General features: G+C 37.1%; 1 protein-coding gene across 4 annotated transcripts in view; it reads left to right on the top strand.

Moving 5' to 3' along the window:
- The window catches only part of MAP3K7 (mitogen-activated protein kinase kinase kinase 7), a 43,735-nt gene extending 30,849 nt beyond the window's left edge, over positions 1-12,886 (top strand). For 3 of the 4 annotated variants that reach the window (XM_081313503.1, XM_081313504.1, XM_081313502.1), the window contains 5 exons: positions 830-894; positions 4,039-4,153; positions 5,936-5,997; positions 7,729-7,844; positions 9,837-12,886. In XM_081313503.1, the coding sequence (XP_081169629.1) occupies positions 830-894; positions 4,039-4,153; positions 5,936-5,997; positions 7,729-7,844; positions 9,837-10,017 (539 nt within the window). In that variant the 3' untranslated portion in view covers positions 10,018-12,886. The remainder of the gene's footprint in view (positions 1-829; positions 895-4,038; positions 4,154-5,935; positions 5,998-7,728; positions 7,845-9,836) is intronic. The other variant, XR_014024581.1, reaches the window with a different exon arrangement.
- Positions 12,887-13,607: the final 721 nt, after the last annotated feature.

Below are 13,607 nucleotides of genomic sequence, written 5' to 3'. Positions count from 1 at the left end.
CATAATTTAATTTCTTGCTAGAAGAGTTCCCACTGGTCTGTTTATGTAACACAGTCTTCAAAGACTAAGTTTCTAGAGTGTTATGTCAGCTGTTAATTGCAACTTTGGGATGTTTTCTTTTTGGACAGCTGATATCACATCCCAAGAACAAAGACCATTATAAAACCAAAAGGCAAAAAAAAATCTACACACCAAGAAACTTTTCTTCGCTTTGTCAGTCATAATATTTATTTTTTTGGGATCTGTTGACCATTTTTTAATACATTTGACAGTATTTAGAGCTGCAACCTAAAGCAAGTTAGCTTTCTAAAACTTCAGTGCAGATTTGAAGAGCTATTTCTTTCTACATTGGATCCAATCAGTGCAATGGATTCTTTATCAAGTAAGAAATCTAGGAGCTCCATGAGTTGAACAGAAATCAGGTTGACATTTCCTAACCATTTTTGAAGCTGCACTTTTTCATTCATTAAGCAAAGAAACTAGATAACTGGCAACCTTGCACGAGAAATCCCCATAACGTAATCCCCTTGAAATAGATGTCACCATCAGCGCTAAAGCCAGCCCCACACTTGCCCATCCAACATTTGTTAAAAGCACAACTGACAGAAGATAGTAAAGAAAAGTGCAGACTATTCATGGAGGATTTATTGCATTAGGATATACTTTCTGTTGACAAGCTGGGTGGGTGGGCGTGGCAGCTGTCTCTGCTCTCCCCTCTCCTTCCTATATACAAACAGACTCTTATTTCCTTGCTGGATTTGTACACGCTCTTGCAACATTCTCACTTGGTGTAAATTCAGTGGTTTCTTTTTCCTTGTTATCCTATCAGGCAACGGACAGCAGAGGCGCAGATCCATTCAAGATCTCAGTGTAGCTGGAACAGATTCCAACCAGGTAAATACACAATGTGGCCGATTCACTTAAAATTGCCCGAATTTTATAAATTTAAGAATTGCATGTCGCCTATCAAATTGAATATCTAAAAATTGGAACATATAAATATATCTAAGGAGAACTAAGATTGTGAATATATCATGTAAATTTTGAAAGCTTTCCTAATCATTTTTCTTTCAGTTTGGCCTTTACCAAACTTATAATTCTGTTAATAATACATTGAAAGATATACAAGAGTTAGTTCTAAGGAAATGACATTTCAAAGACTACATTATTTACACCTTGGAATGCCAGATATTATGATTATCAAACTGTTGTGGACTATGTATTTCTTGGATTCAGTAAAGTTTTGATCTTCCTCTCTTTGAAATATATGCATATGTGTTCAGTGAGGCTTGTGTCAAATAAGGATGCTTAGAACTACAGCTTTGATTAATTTAACAGTTGTGTTTCTTTACTGCTAAATACTAAGCATTGATGTATATTGAAAAGGTTACTAGGACTTTGTGGTTAAGGGAAATAAGAAATAAACTAAAATGTTACAAAATGATATTTCTTATATGATATTCTTATGTGTATCATACAGAGTATCTCATTTGTGTTAGTTGATGGTTGAAGTGAAAGCACTGAGGGAAGAAGGGCAAAACCACTATTATAAACAGTTTTTCTATACAAAACTTATGCTTTGGGTACATTTTTAAATGGCAATTTTTAGAGTGAATGCAGGGTATATATGCAATTATATGTGGATATGATCTTTGCAATTTCATGATGAGAAGGGATTAAATTGAAGTTAGGAGAGTGTCTGTGCACATATATTTGCACACAAAATCTTGATGTCTTGATTTAGCAAATCAAGAATAATAAAAATTGCAGTAGAAATCAGATTCGGCATATAAATTTATAAACAGCTCTGTAAGCTTTCCAAACAACGTGGCTACTTTAGTGCTTCAGAAAAAAAATGTTTATTCCCATACATGGTGCAAAGCACCTTTTTCACATAGTTTGCCGGCCTGTTACATTGATTAAGAAAGTAGCCATTAGATTAATCAAAAGCTGTTTTAGTTTAGAATGACTGTGGCTGCTGACATAATCAAGCCAAGAAACCCATAGTTCTTGTGGCAACAATTCTGATGACAGAAAAAGGTGTTTAAAATAAAAGTCGAGCCACTCCGAATGCTTGACATGTTGGGTAAAACATCCCGATATGACTGTCATGTTGCCTTTTCTGCTGTACCATGTTCATTTCAGTGCTTATTAGGCACCTTTTTCTCAAAGTCTTGTCCTTTTATTTATGCAGTGTTAAACAAGTATCAAGACTTAGGGCCAAACTGAACATTGTTGTTGTTGTTAGTTGCAAAGTCATGTCCAACCCATCGTGACCCCATGGACAACGTTCCTCCAGGCCTTCCTGTCCTCTACCATCTTCTGGAGTCCATTTAGGCTCACGCCTACTGCTTCAGTGATTCCATCCAGCCACCTCATTCTCTGTCGTCCCCTTCTTCTATTGCCCTCAATCTTTCCCAGCATTAGGCTCTTCTCCAGTGAGTCCTTCCTTCTCATTAGGTGGCCAAAGTATTTGAGTTTCAACTTCAGGATCTGGCCTTCTAAAGAGCAGTCAGGGTTGATCTCCTTGCAGTCCAAGGGACTCGCAGGAGTCTTCTCCAGCACCATAGTTCAAAGGCCTCAATTCTTTGGCATTCAGCCTTTCTTAACATAATAATAGTATTTTTTAATGAGTTAGTACTGGGAGGTAGGTCCACCTCTTGGTGCTGCTTCCACACTGATGGCCTCTGTTTAAGCAAGCAAGTGGAAGCCATGGCTAGCAGGGCCTTTGCTCAGCTTCAGCTGGTGCATTGCTGTACCTGTGTTAGATATTATCAGGAGACTGAGGGGCCAATACTCAGAGGCGTTTTGTTTTTTATGATAGCACCAGCTTTTTGAAATGGCTTCCCATTTCAGATTAGGTTAGCCCCAATCTTCGTTGGCTATTGGAGGAAGCTAAACACTGAGCTGTTCTGGAGGCCCAGGTGAATGGGAAGTCTATATTTTATACCAGTTTACGGTTATTTCTCATATTTTGTTAATATGCCCATTATGTCTAAGCTTCCAAGAGTCTGATAAATAATGAATATATACTCAGTGGCAGTACTATTTAGAAGATGCTGCTTTTGAAAGTCATATACAGCCATCAAGACTAATAGTGTTTAGCAATAGCATTTAGACTTATATACCACTTCACAGTGCTTTACAGCCCTCTCTAAGCAGTTTACAGAGACAGCATACTGCCCCAGCAATCTGGGTCTTCATTTTACCAAACTGAGAAGAATGGAAGGCTGAGTCATCTTCAGCCAGTGAGAATCGAACTACTGGCAGTCAGTAGAATTAGCCTGCAATATTGCATTCTAATCACTGTGCCACCATGGCTCTAATTCATTCATGAATTTTTGTAGTCCCCTTTCAAAACTAGTATCCATCAACATATCCAAAGGGAGCAAGTTCTAAAAATTAAGCATTTTTAAAAGTTCTTCCATGTACTGGTCCTGAACCCCCCTGCATTTAGTTTCCAGGAATAAACGTAGTTTTAGAAGTCAGATAAAAGAGAGAGAAAAAAATATATTCACTTCTTCTCCATTTGGTTTTATGTATTGTGCCCTCTTGCCCAGCTTCCTTTTAAACTAGAAGGCACCAGACTATAAAAAAAAACCATCCAGAATTTGTTTTCGCTTCCCCCATTTTGATACTTTTTCTAACTATATAACACAGTTTTTAAGATGCAACAAAGCATAACTATACTGGGCAGAGGTTCTAATAGAACAGGGGTGTCAAACTTGCAATGTCACGTGACGTGTTGCGACGTATTGCAACTTTTTTTCCATTGCCGGCAATGGGGGTGGGTGCGGTTTCAGCATGACGCGTCCAGCCCGTAGGCTGGCAGTTTGACACCCCTGTAACAGAAGGACACTAATAGAAGGACACTAAAATGTCTGTATTGGATCACAGTTTTGTTTTACATTTAGATGAGGTGAAGATAACAAAATCTCTGTGAGAGTAATTAATCTACAGAAGAACTTTGTATTTACCGTATTGTCGTTCATCTGCGTAAATAGTAAAGAGTTTGTTTACTTTTAATTATTGCTACAGGACAGCAGAAACAGCAGTAGATCATCTAGTCCTAGTGTGAGAATGATCACTACCTCGGGACCAACCTCAGAAAAGCCTGCTCGTAATCTACCATGGACCCCTGATGACTCTGCAGGTAAAACAATGCCTGACCTTTTAGTTGTTTATCATTTAATGCTTTCAGGAGTGTTGGTAATTAGCATGGTCATTTATATCAACCGGGCTTGGAAATTACAATTTTAGATTGTAACTATAAAGTTGTTGATAAAACATTGCTGAGCATCTCTCATGAGGTAAATGAGGATATTGCTATAGTGGCGCCATCTTTTGTTTGGCTCTTGTATGGAAACACACCTGTAAATAGAGTGCAAAAAAGTAGTGACAAAGTGCCATCATATACTATTTAAGAGTTTCATTGCTGCTCATAATCATGAAGGGTGATAAGGCAGATGCTATCAGGGGACTGACCTGTCTGTTGTCCTGCCGGCCTGCCCTTTTTCACATGGTGCTGGATCATGAAAAGACATTTTAAGCGAACCTGCAAAGGTATCTCCCAAAGTTTGAAGTTAGATGTTTACTTTTTGTTACGAAATATATTTCAATATACTTGGTAAACTACAGTGCATTCAGAAAGTATTCAGACCCTCTTCACTTTTGTCAATTTTGTTGTGCTGCAGCCTTGATTCTACAGTTGTTGAAATTCATTTTTTTCTCATTGATCTACAAGTGTTGTTGCAAAGGGTGTGAATACGTATGCCTGTGTGATATTTCAGTTTTTTATTTTAAATAAAATTTACAGACATTTCTAAAATTCTGTTTTCACTTTGTCATTATGGGATACTAAGTGTAGATTAATGATAAAAAAACGAATTTCAACAACTGTAGAATCAGGCTGCAGCGTAACAAAATTGACAAAAGTGAAGGGTCTGAATACTTTCTGAATGCACTGTATTTTATTATAAAATAAGCGAAGACATTGATATATGAATTAGGACAATTGTATGTGTTTTTAGTTTAAGGCAGACTAGAAAGCAATGCTCATACAATGTTCACGAATTTTTATCCACTGACAGGTATGAAATCTAGTATGAAAAGAAATATAATCTTGAAAAATGTACAGGTTGATAGGCAAGCATTCTTAATTTTTTTAAAAAAAAATCAGATTTGCCCTTTTATTCCCCCCCCATAAATATCTTTAGGATAAATGCTTGTTAAACAGCTTTGAGAAAATACTACAAGATGCAGTTGCTGAAAACATCTGGTGTTCTTATGAAAATTTCAGATATGGCCTTGCTTTTGACTCTTTCCTGAAGAAACTTGCATTACTTAACAACATGTACAGCCCTGCAGTTGACAAAATGAATTTTTTGTTCTTAAAAAAATATGTTCACAACATAAAATCCATAAAGTGTATGTTGCATGTTAAAATATACTTTGACCCAGAAGAACAAACTCATTTGAATATATGTATACTAGAATTGAATTAATGTATTATGCCTATTACCAAGATGCATGTTCTTACTGCATATGTTTAAAATAAAATATACCTTATGTTAGGTGTGGATAAAAGTGAAAGCCACTCTTTAGTATCTTATATTTTCCCTTTATCCATCTTCTTCATTTACCATTCTAGCTCTTTATTTTTCTACCATAGCAAATCCTTCATGGTAACTAGACCTATATTATGCATCTAGTGAACTATCATTGGTGTAACAAAAAATAACCTAGTGTACTAACGTAGTACATTCATCATTGCAGTACTTCAGCTATCATACTGTTTTACATTATTATAGTAGTTTAGTTGCTAATTAGCACAAGTACTTTTGGTAGATCTATGAATGTACTATTACACAATAATTGAGGACAAGTAGCATGTCTTTAAACACTACAATTCAGAATATCTGTATTTTTTCAACAGATACCAATGGGTCTGATAACTCCATCCCAATGGCATATCTTACATTAGATCATCAGTTGCAGGTAAATTACTGTGTTATTTCATTGCCAAATTTCATTGGATATTTATATTAATTTATATGTGTAATACAATCCTGATTTGGGGTCATCACATCACAAAAAATAATGGAGTGCATAATTTTAAGTAGTTTGCTTGGCATAGAAACTAACTATTGACAATGCGATTCCTGTGTTAAGTCAGAATTAGTGACCTGATAACAATGAATTGCAGTTTTAATTTAACACCTCCCAAGATCAGGTTGCCATATGCCAACATTGCCACAATGCATCTCACATTCTGAACTCAACACTCAACACAGTTCCCTGGCATCTGTATGTGCTGCATCCCAGGGAAAGAACAGGAAACCTGCAATGAAAGCTTTCCATTTAAAATGCATTTCTTCAAGAATGACAAGCTCAAAAGGAAAGACTTTGTCTAGCTTTGTTTCTATGTGGAAGCTACTTTTGGACTTTTGGCTAGAAACCAAATGGAATACTATATTAATTTTGAGAGTTGACAATTAGAACTTCTTATGATTGTAGAAATACTTTGTAATATTGAATTTCTGTATTTGTAACTGTTGAAAAAAGTTGAAAGTTATTTTTCTATTTTCATTATTCATTTGCAACTTCGCCTCCCCTATTTTCTCCTTTTTAATTCTTTTTTTTCTTGTTTTTTATATTTTTTATATTTTATCTTTTGCAGAAAGGTTCAGACAGCAGCATGCTTGTCTACCATTATATTTTGTATAGATCAGGGGTCGGCAACCTGAAAAAGCAAAAGAGCCACTGGGAACCGGTTCCATCACACATAAAAAAAGTGGGAGCTGCGCGCGTGCATCCACGCACACGCATGCGCCTAAAACAAAATGTTTTGTGCATGCGCAAAATGTTTTGGTTTTTGCGCATGCGCGTGCGTGGATACACGCGCGCGGTTCCACTTTTTTTTATGTGGACGCACCTGCACGCCAACGGCAACGGGTCTCCCTGGTGACGGGCGCTGGGTTGCGGCGCTGCCTTCAGCCCGGGCGCTGCCGGAGCCACCCCCGGGACCTCCAAACTGCCGCCCGAACACGCGTTTGGAGACCTGCTGTTGCCAATTTAGAAAGTTGCTGCGGGCTGCGGCAGCTTTCTAAACCGGCAACAGCAGGTCTCCAAACCGCACCTCTGGCCGAACACCAGCAGGTCTCCAAACGGGTGTTCGGGCGGAGGTGCGCACGCACCTCTGGCCGAACACCCGTTTGGAGACCTGCTGGTGCCGGTTTAGAAAGGTATCGCGGGCCGCGGCAGCTTCCTAAACTGGCACCAGCAGGTCTCCAAACCGTACCTCCGCCCGAACCTGTTCCGCCTGTTCCGAGAGGTGCGCGCGCAGCTCTCAAAAATCTTTGGAGTGGTGCGCGCGCACCTCCTCCTGTCCGGAGTGGTGCGCGCACACCTCCACCCGTTCGGAGAGGTGCGCGCGCACCAGGCGGCTGGGAGCCGCAGGAGACAGCTTAAAGAGTCGCATGCGGCTCCAGAGCTGCGGGTTGCCGACCTATGGTATAGATCATCTGATATTCTTTGCCTGGGTCAGACATTCTTTCATTAATAAATATCTTTATTTTGCTTGCTGTTCTCTCAATAAGATATATTATGGACAAAGTTTAATTCTCATGCTTACGAGAATTAGAATAATTTATTAAGGACATATTTGCATGTATTTACATGTTTCTATAACAGCTGATACAGTTTTAACCTGTATGATTTTATTTTCAGCCTCTAGCACCATGTCCAAACTCAAAAGAATCTATGGCTGTGTTTGAACAGCACTGTAAAATGGCCCAAGAATATATGAAAGTTCAAACAGAAATTGCCTTATTGCTGCAAAGAAAGTAAGTTTTAAAATATATTCAATCACGTAGGTAACTTGGTTCATAAATTTGATGTAGTACAGTTACTGCAAAGCGCAACATTTTCATTTCATAGTAAGATGGAATCTGTCTGAAGGTGCAAGGTTCAGGAAGGCTAGTCTATCTCATGTGTGAGATGCTGTCTCCAGACTCATAATGAATCCTTGTTTCCTAAATAGGAAATTCTTTTTACTATTTTCATAACATTTTCCTCAGTTCTCTTTATTCTCTTTCAACCATCAATCTTATATTAATGTATGCCTGATAGTAGCAGAAGTACTTTTAAATCTTAGTGAAGAAAGAGTTCAGCATTCAAACTGTTAGCTAGTATTTCCTGTTTTATTATTATTATTATTATTAATAATAATAATAATAATAATAATAATAATAATAATAATAATAATAATAATAAAAAAGTTGGAAGGGACCTTGGAGGTCATCTAGTCCAACCCCCTGTTCAGGCAGTTTACCCTATACCATTTCAGACAAATGGGTGTCCCGTCTCCTCTTAAAAACTTCCAGTGTTGGAGCATTCACCGCTTCTGGAGGCAGGCTGTTCCACTGATTAATTCTTCTAACTGTCAGGAAGTTTCTCCATAGTTCTAGGTTGCTTCTCTCCTTGGTTAGTTTTCATCCGTTACTTCTTGCCTGCCTTCAGCTGCCTTGGAGAATAGCTTGACTCCCTCTTCTTTGTGGCAACCCCTGAGATATTGGAAGACTGCTACCATTTCAGCACACGTCATTCTCTTCATTAAACTTATATAAGTAGGTTTTCATAAGTAGGTCCCCAAAAATACATGGCCTAAGTGAACTGTGTACGAGGTACCTTGGAGTCCTAGAGAAAAATGAAATAATTCAATGCAGATCTACTAGAAATACTTAGTATTCTAAAATAGAGACTTAAAATATTTTGAAAGTTTACCTCGTCTACTAAATGAGGGACACTCATGAGGAGTCTCTCTTCTGCTATTTAAACAACTATTCATCTCACCATAGAACATACTATTTTAGGAAGGGTGTAAAAATGACAAAACCCGAATATGTACCAAAATAATTCTGTGTAGTTAGTTAGGTGTCCTTTTTAGCAGTTTTGTGAAGCTATAGGAAAGTGTTGAAGGCTGTTAGGGACACCAATTGCTCACTGATATAATAGGAAAAATATTTTCTATTTTATGTTCAGTGCAAATGTAAGTATTTCATGACATTACATGAAATGAATCTCTCCCTTTAACTCAAGATAATGTTACTCACAATAATACTTGCATTGTGTTATGATTTCCCATGTTTCTGTGTCATACATAATTTCACTCAGGCAGTTATTACTTTACCCTGTCTTCACACCATGGGTTTAGACAGGAGGAAGGAGATATGCATACATTCACACAGACAAACACAAAGAGATACACAGATACAAGCCCCCTCCTCCCCAAATTAAACATATGTAAAGCTACATATTAAAAGAAGATGGTGGGATATTGCAACATGGGTGAGTATCTTTAGATGCACCAAACCAATAACTGTCACAGTTTCTACTTTTCAACAGACTTCTGCTGTTAAAATAAGTATTCCCTTTCCACTTTTATTGTCAGATATTTTGCATTATGCATAGATTACTGGATACATAGATTACACGCACACAGAAAAAAATATGTGTGAATATGTTATGTTGCGTAGCAGTCTGTTTTATTCCAGTTACTCTTGATTACAGTTTCTATAGTCCTTGTCATTGGCTGTGCTGGCTAAAAATGACAGATATTAAAAATTTAGAGGGCATTCATATACATAAATATGTAGGCAAAAAGAGGTATTTGCACCTTAATGGGTCTGTGATCCAGCCTATATATCACGCATCTAGTGTTTTTTTTCTGGCACCCTAATAATTAATCTACTTATTGAATTTAGCTACCAGTGAATTTGCCTATGAACATTTGTTAATATTGTGAATTAATTAAGTAACCTTCTTATTTAATGTAGGCAAGAACTAATAGCAGAACTGGACCAGGATGAAAAAGACCAGCAAAATACATCACGTCTAGTACAAGAGCATAAAAAGCTTTTAGATGAAAATAAAAGTCTCTCCACCTACTACCAGCAATGCAAAAAACAGTTGGAGGTCATCCGAAATCAACAACAGAAACGTCAAGGGACATCATGATTCATGGGACCCTGGATTGACAGTGAAGCACAGGAACTTCTTTTTTTTTTAATTATCCCATAATATGACAACTTCTTTATTGGTGTGTGCTGAATGTGTAGATATACCTGCTGCTCTTCCAAAACCAATGCAGTATGGTTTTCTTTGGGTGAACATTGAATTGTTTGAGAAAGTTAAGAGCACCTACATGAATAATCAACAGCACTAACCATGAAGCAAATTATTATGAACTCTGGCTGTTTGCATGCCCCTTGTGTGATGGCTATCCTACCGAAACTGATTAAGTGGCTGCTATATTGTAAGATCTTTAGGTTTTCATGCAATAGGAGCAGTATAGAATTTTTCTATTTTTAAAATGTTTTTGTTCTTCTTTCCTTTTGAACTGTTTGCCAAATCAGTCATTTTCCAGGACTCCTGATTACATACATCAAGTTCGAGAGAGAATGCTGGTGAAACAATTCTTTTAATTATGTTGTTCTTCATGCATTTGGCCCCTCTACATTAAAGGGATTTCTTAGGCATATCTTTTAAGTATTCTGATGCAGCGGAAGAGACATCAAGAGTTAGTCTGTCACCTTCAGGCCCTCCTGATCCTTTTATATGATCCCTTCCTTGATTTATCATCATGAGCAACCTTCCAGACCTCTAGTCAGCTGTTGACAAGAATAGTAGTTTCATCATCTTGTGCTTTAGAGATTAAGTGAGTTTGCTTGCAAAATACAAGCATTTCTGTCCCATCTTTTGGAAGCAATAATTAGAACTTGGTTGAAAAATAACTTGTGTTAACAACATACATCCTCATTTTAGTAAGTTCTCCCCTTTACCATCTTTTTTGTTTGTTTGTTTGTTTGTTTTATAACAAGGCCCACAACAAAATGGTGGTTTCATATGACTGTGCCCCAAGTTCCAAAAATGCTGTGGAAAATTACCATATGAGTTTTGCAAATCAAGTCTTTGAAACAAGTCTAATTAAAAAACCAAATTTATCAAATAATTAAAAAATTACCTATCAATCTGTACTTAGAATTGTTTGATAGAAATACATTAAATTTCATCTTTAGATGCCGGGGTAAGCAATTTCTCGTAGTCAGAGATGCCACTTTTCCTTGTTTAAATTTTTCCCCCATCCTATGAGGGCTGGAAGGAACATGGCAATCATATCACAAGCAGAAGTGACATTTTTGGCCTAGAATATTTGTGGGGTGAGGGGGAAGGAATATTAAATGGAAACTGTATTAGGTCAAATGAAACCTTAAGTATACTTTACTTGTTTTTCATGCCCACCAAATCTTGTAACTAAAAGTTTGGCAGCACAATCTGGGCTGGTGGAAGTCATAAACTCAGATGTTTACATTGAAAGGTAGCTATGAGTAGTGGAGCTATATTTTTTTGTCCTAGATGCCTGTTCCTTGCAAAAAAGTTCTGCATTCAACACAGGCTTTTCTTATGAAGAAAATATGTGGTTGTAACTTCAACATGGCAATACATTTCTTAAGCATTTGGAACAACTTGAATGACTTGAAACTTTACAGCAGTGATTGCTATTGTTAAACTCCCCAAGAGCTCTTTTAAAATCTTGGTGTTCACTTCAGGTTTGCTTCATATAAAATTGTCCTTTATAGAACATTTGGAAACCATTTGATTTCTGTTAGCAATTTTCTCAAAGCATGAAAAAAACATATTTCAAAGCCACATGGTGACCCCCATTGCTATTTTAATGTAACTTGGCTTCACAAAACTGTGTGCATAACTGGTATGCATAGCATTAGAATGTGGCATTCTCTTGTCAGCATCACGTACTGCTATATTTACTAAAGCTCTGGTGGTGCAGTGGTTAGAATGCAGTATTGCAGGCAAATTCTGTCCACAGCCTGGAGTTTCATCCTGAAACTCAAGATTGACTCAGCATTCCATCCTTCCAAGGTCGGTAAAATGAGGACACAAAGATTGTTGGGGGCAATATGCTGACCTTGTAAACTGCCCAGAGATGCTGTTAAGCACTATGGGGTGGTATATAAGTCTAAGTACTATTGTTATTACTAGGCCTTTTTTCCCCAGCAAGAGTTTGTGCATATAGAATTGAAGCCTTGCTATCTGGCCCTGTCTGAACTCAGTAGAGCTGACAGATGAGTAGATACTTGTAGAATTGCAATATTTTCTCCTCTCGTGTGTGTTTTAAATTGAGAAATTGCTGACAAACTTCAGGGACTGTGCTCTGAGAACAGTCTTTAAAATAAATTTATTCTTGGCAAATTATAACAGCTAAAACCAAAATTATTTTACATAAATAAAGGACAGACATAATTCCTGAAACCCATATTAGCTGATTTGATTTGGTAGCTGAAATAGGCATTGGTATCAGTTTAAGGGTATGTATATTTATAGTCACTGGCAAGGAGAAAATAAGAATAGGAATAGCAGAAGTTATCTAAAGCACTGCTGTTTACCGCATACATCTCTCAGGTTAGCAAATGAATGCAGTTGTGCTCTGCTTTTCCAAAGAAAAGACAACATTAAAGTCTGATCTGTTACATCATAGGCTACAATTACAAGTGAAGATCTGGAATAATCTTGTCTACTGTATGCTGTGTATTGGGCAATATACAGCTATATTGAAAGGAGGAGAATTAAGAGTCCACACTTTTGTGGTCCAAAGTGAATGAGTCAGCACCATTGGTGCGAAGTTACATTCTAGATTTTTAGAAACTGCTATATGCTGGTAGAACTGAATTGGGAGTCTAGAAGACATAACAAATGGAGTTAATGAGGACAAAGAAAGATTTTGCTCTTCTGGCTCTAAGCAAGAAACAGAACTTTGTATCTCCCTCAATAGCCGAACTAAAGCAAAAATAAAAATCATTAGTATGTATTCTTTCATTCATTCTGGGTCTGTAGCCCACGTATGTTTGTTTCCAGCTTGGTCACCTAATTATAAATCTAAACAAGTTGAAAACCCTAGTTATAATTCTTGATTCACAAGCTACTATGATAATTCTCACAAAATAGCCAAAACAACAACCTTATGGTCCAGAGTTTTGTATGAATTTTCTAAGCTATTCACAATTTCTGCATTGTTAATGCTCTCAATGTGCTACACATGCAAAAATAAAAAGTACCCTCTTTGCTTAGAGAGAAAAAAGACTATTTGGCTTGAAGATTGCCAGAGTTAATCCTTGAAAGTCTCAAGATGGCTGATCTTGTCTGGGTAAGAAATAACAGACTTACTCCTAGTTAATATTTGGATGACCAACAGAAACTTTCATGCCTGTACTGTGTAGGCTGAATTGGGAAATTGAAAAACAAGAAGAAAAAAATTGCAAACCACCTCTGTATTTCTACCAGGAAACCTACTTGGACAAACCAATGAAGTCACCAAGAATTGAGCTTGACTCAAAAGAAATTTATTTAAAATGCACTTCAAGGTATAGTTTCTTCATCTGTTTTTTTCAATTTGATCTTGGAGAACCCAAAGATTGAGTTTTATGTTTTCTTCCATTTCTTATCCCATAAAATCCTAATCTATCAAAAGCAAGGCTAATAAAGTACATATCAGTAGGAAGTAAGATTAAGCAACCTTTGACCCAGAGTAA

The sequence above is a fragment of the Vipera berus genome (assembly GCF_964194415.1).
Source record: "Vipera berus genome assembly, chromosome: 1".
NCBI classification, from domain to species: Eukaryota; Metazoa; Chordata; class Lepidosauria; order Squamata; family Viperidae; genus Vipera; species Vipera berus.
Note: the sequence above shows the minus strand (reverse complement) of the source record. Positions and strands in the feature narration are given on the sequence as shown.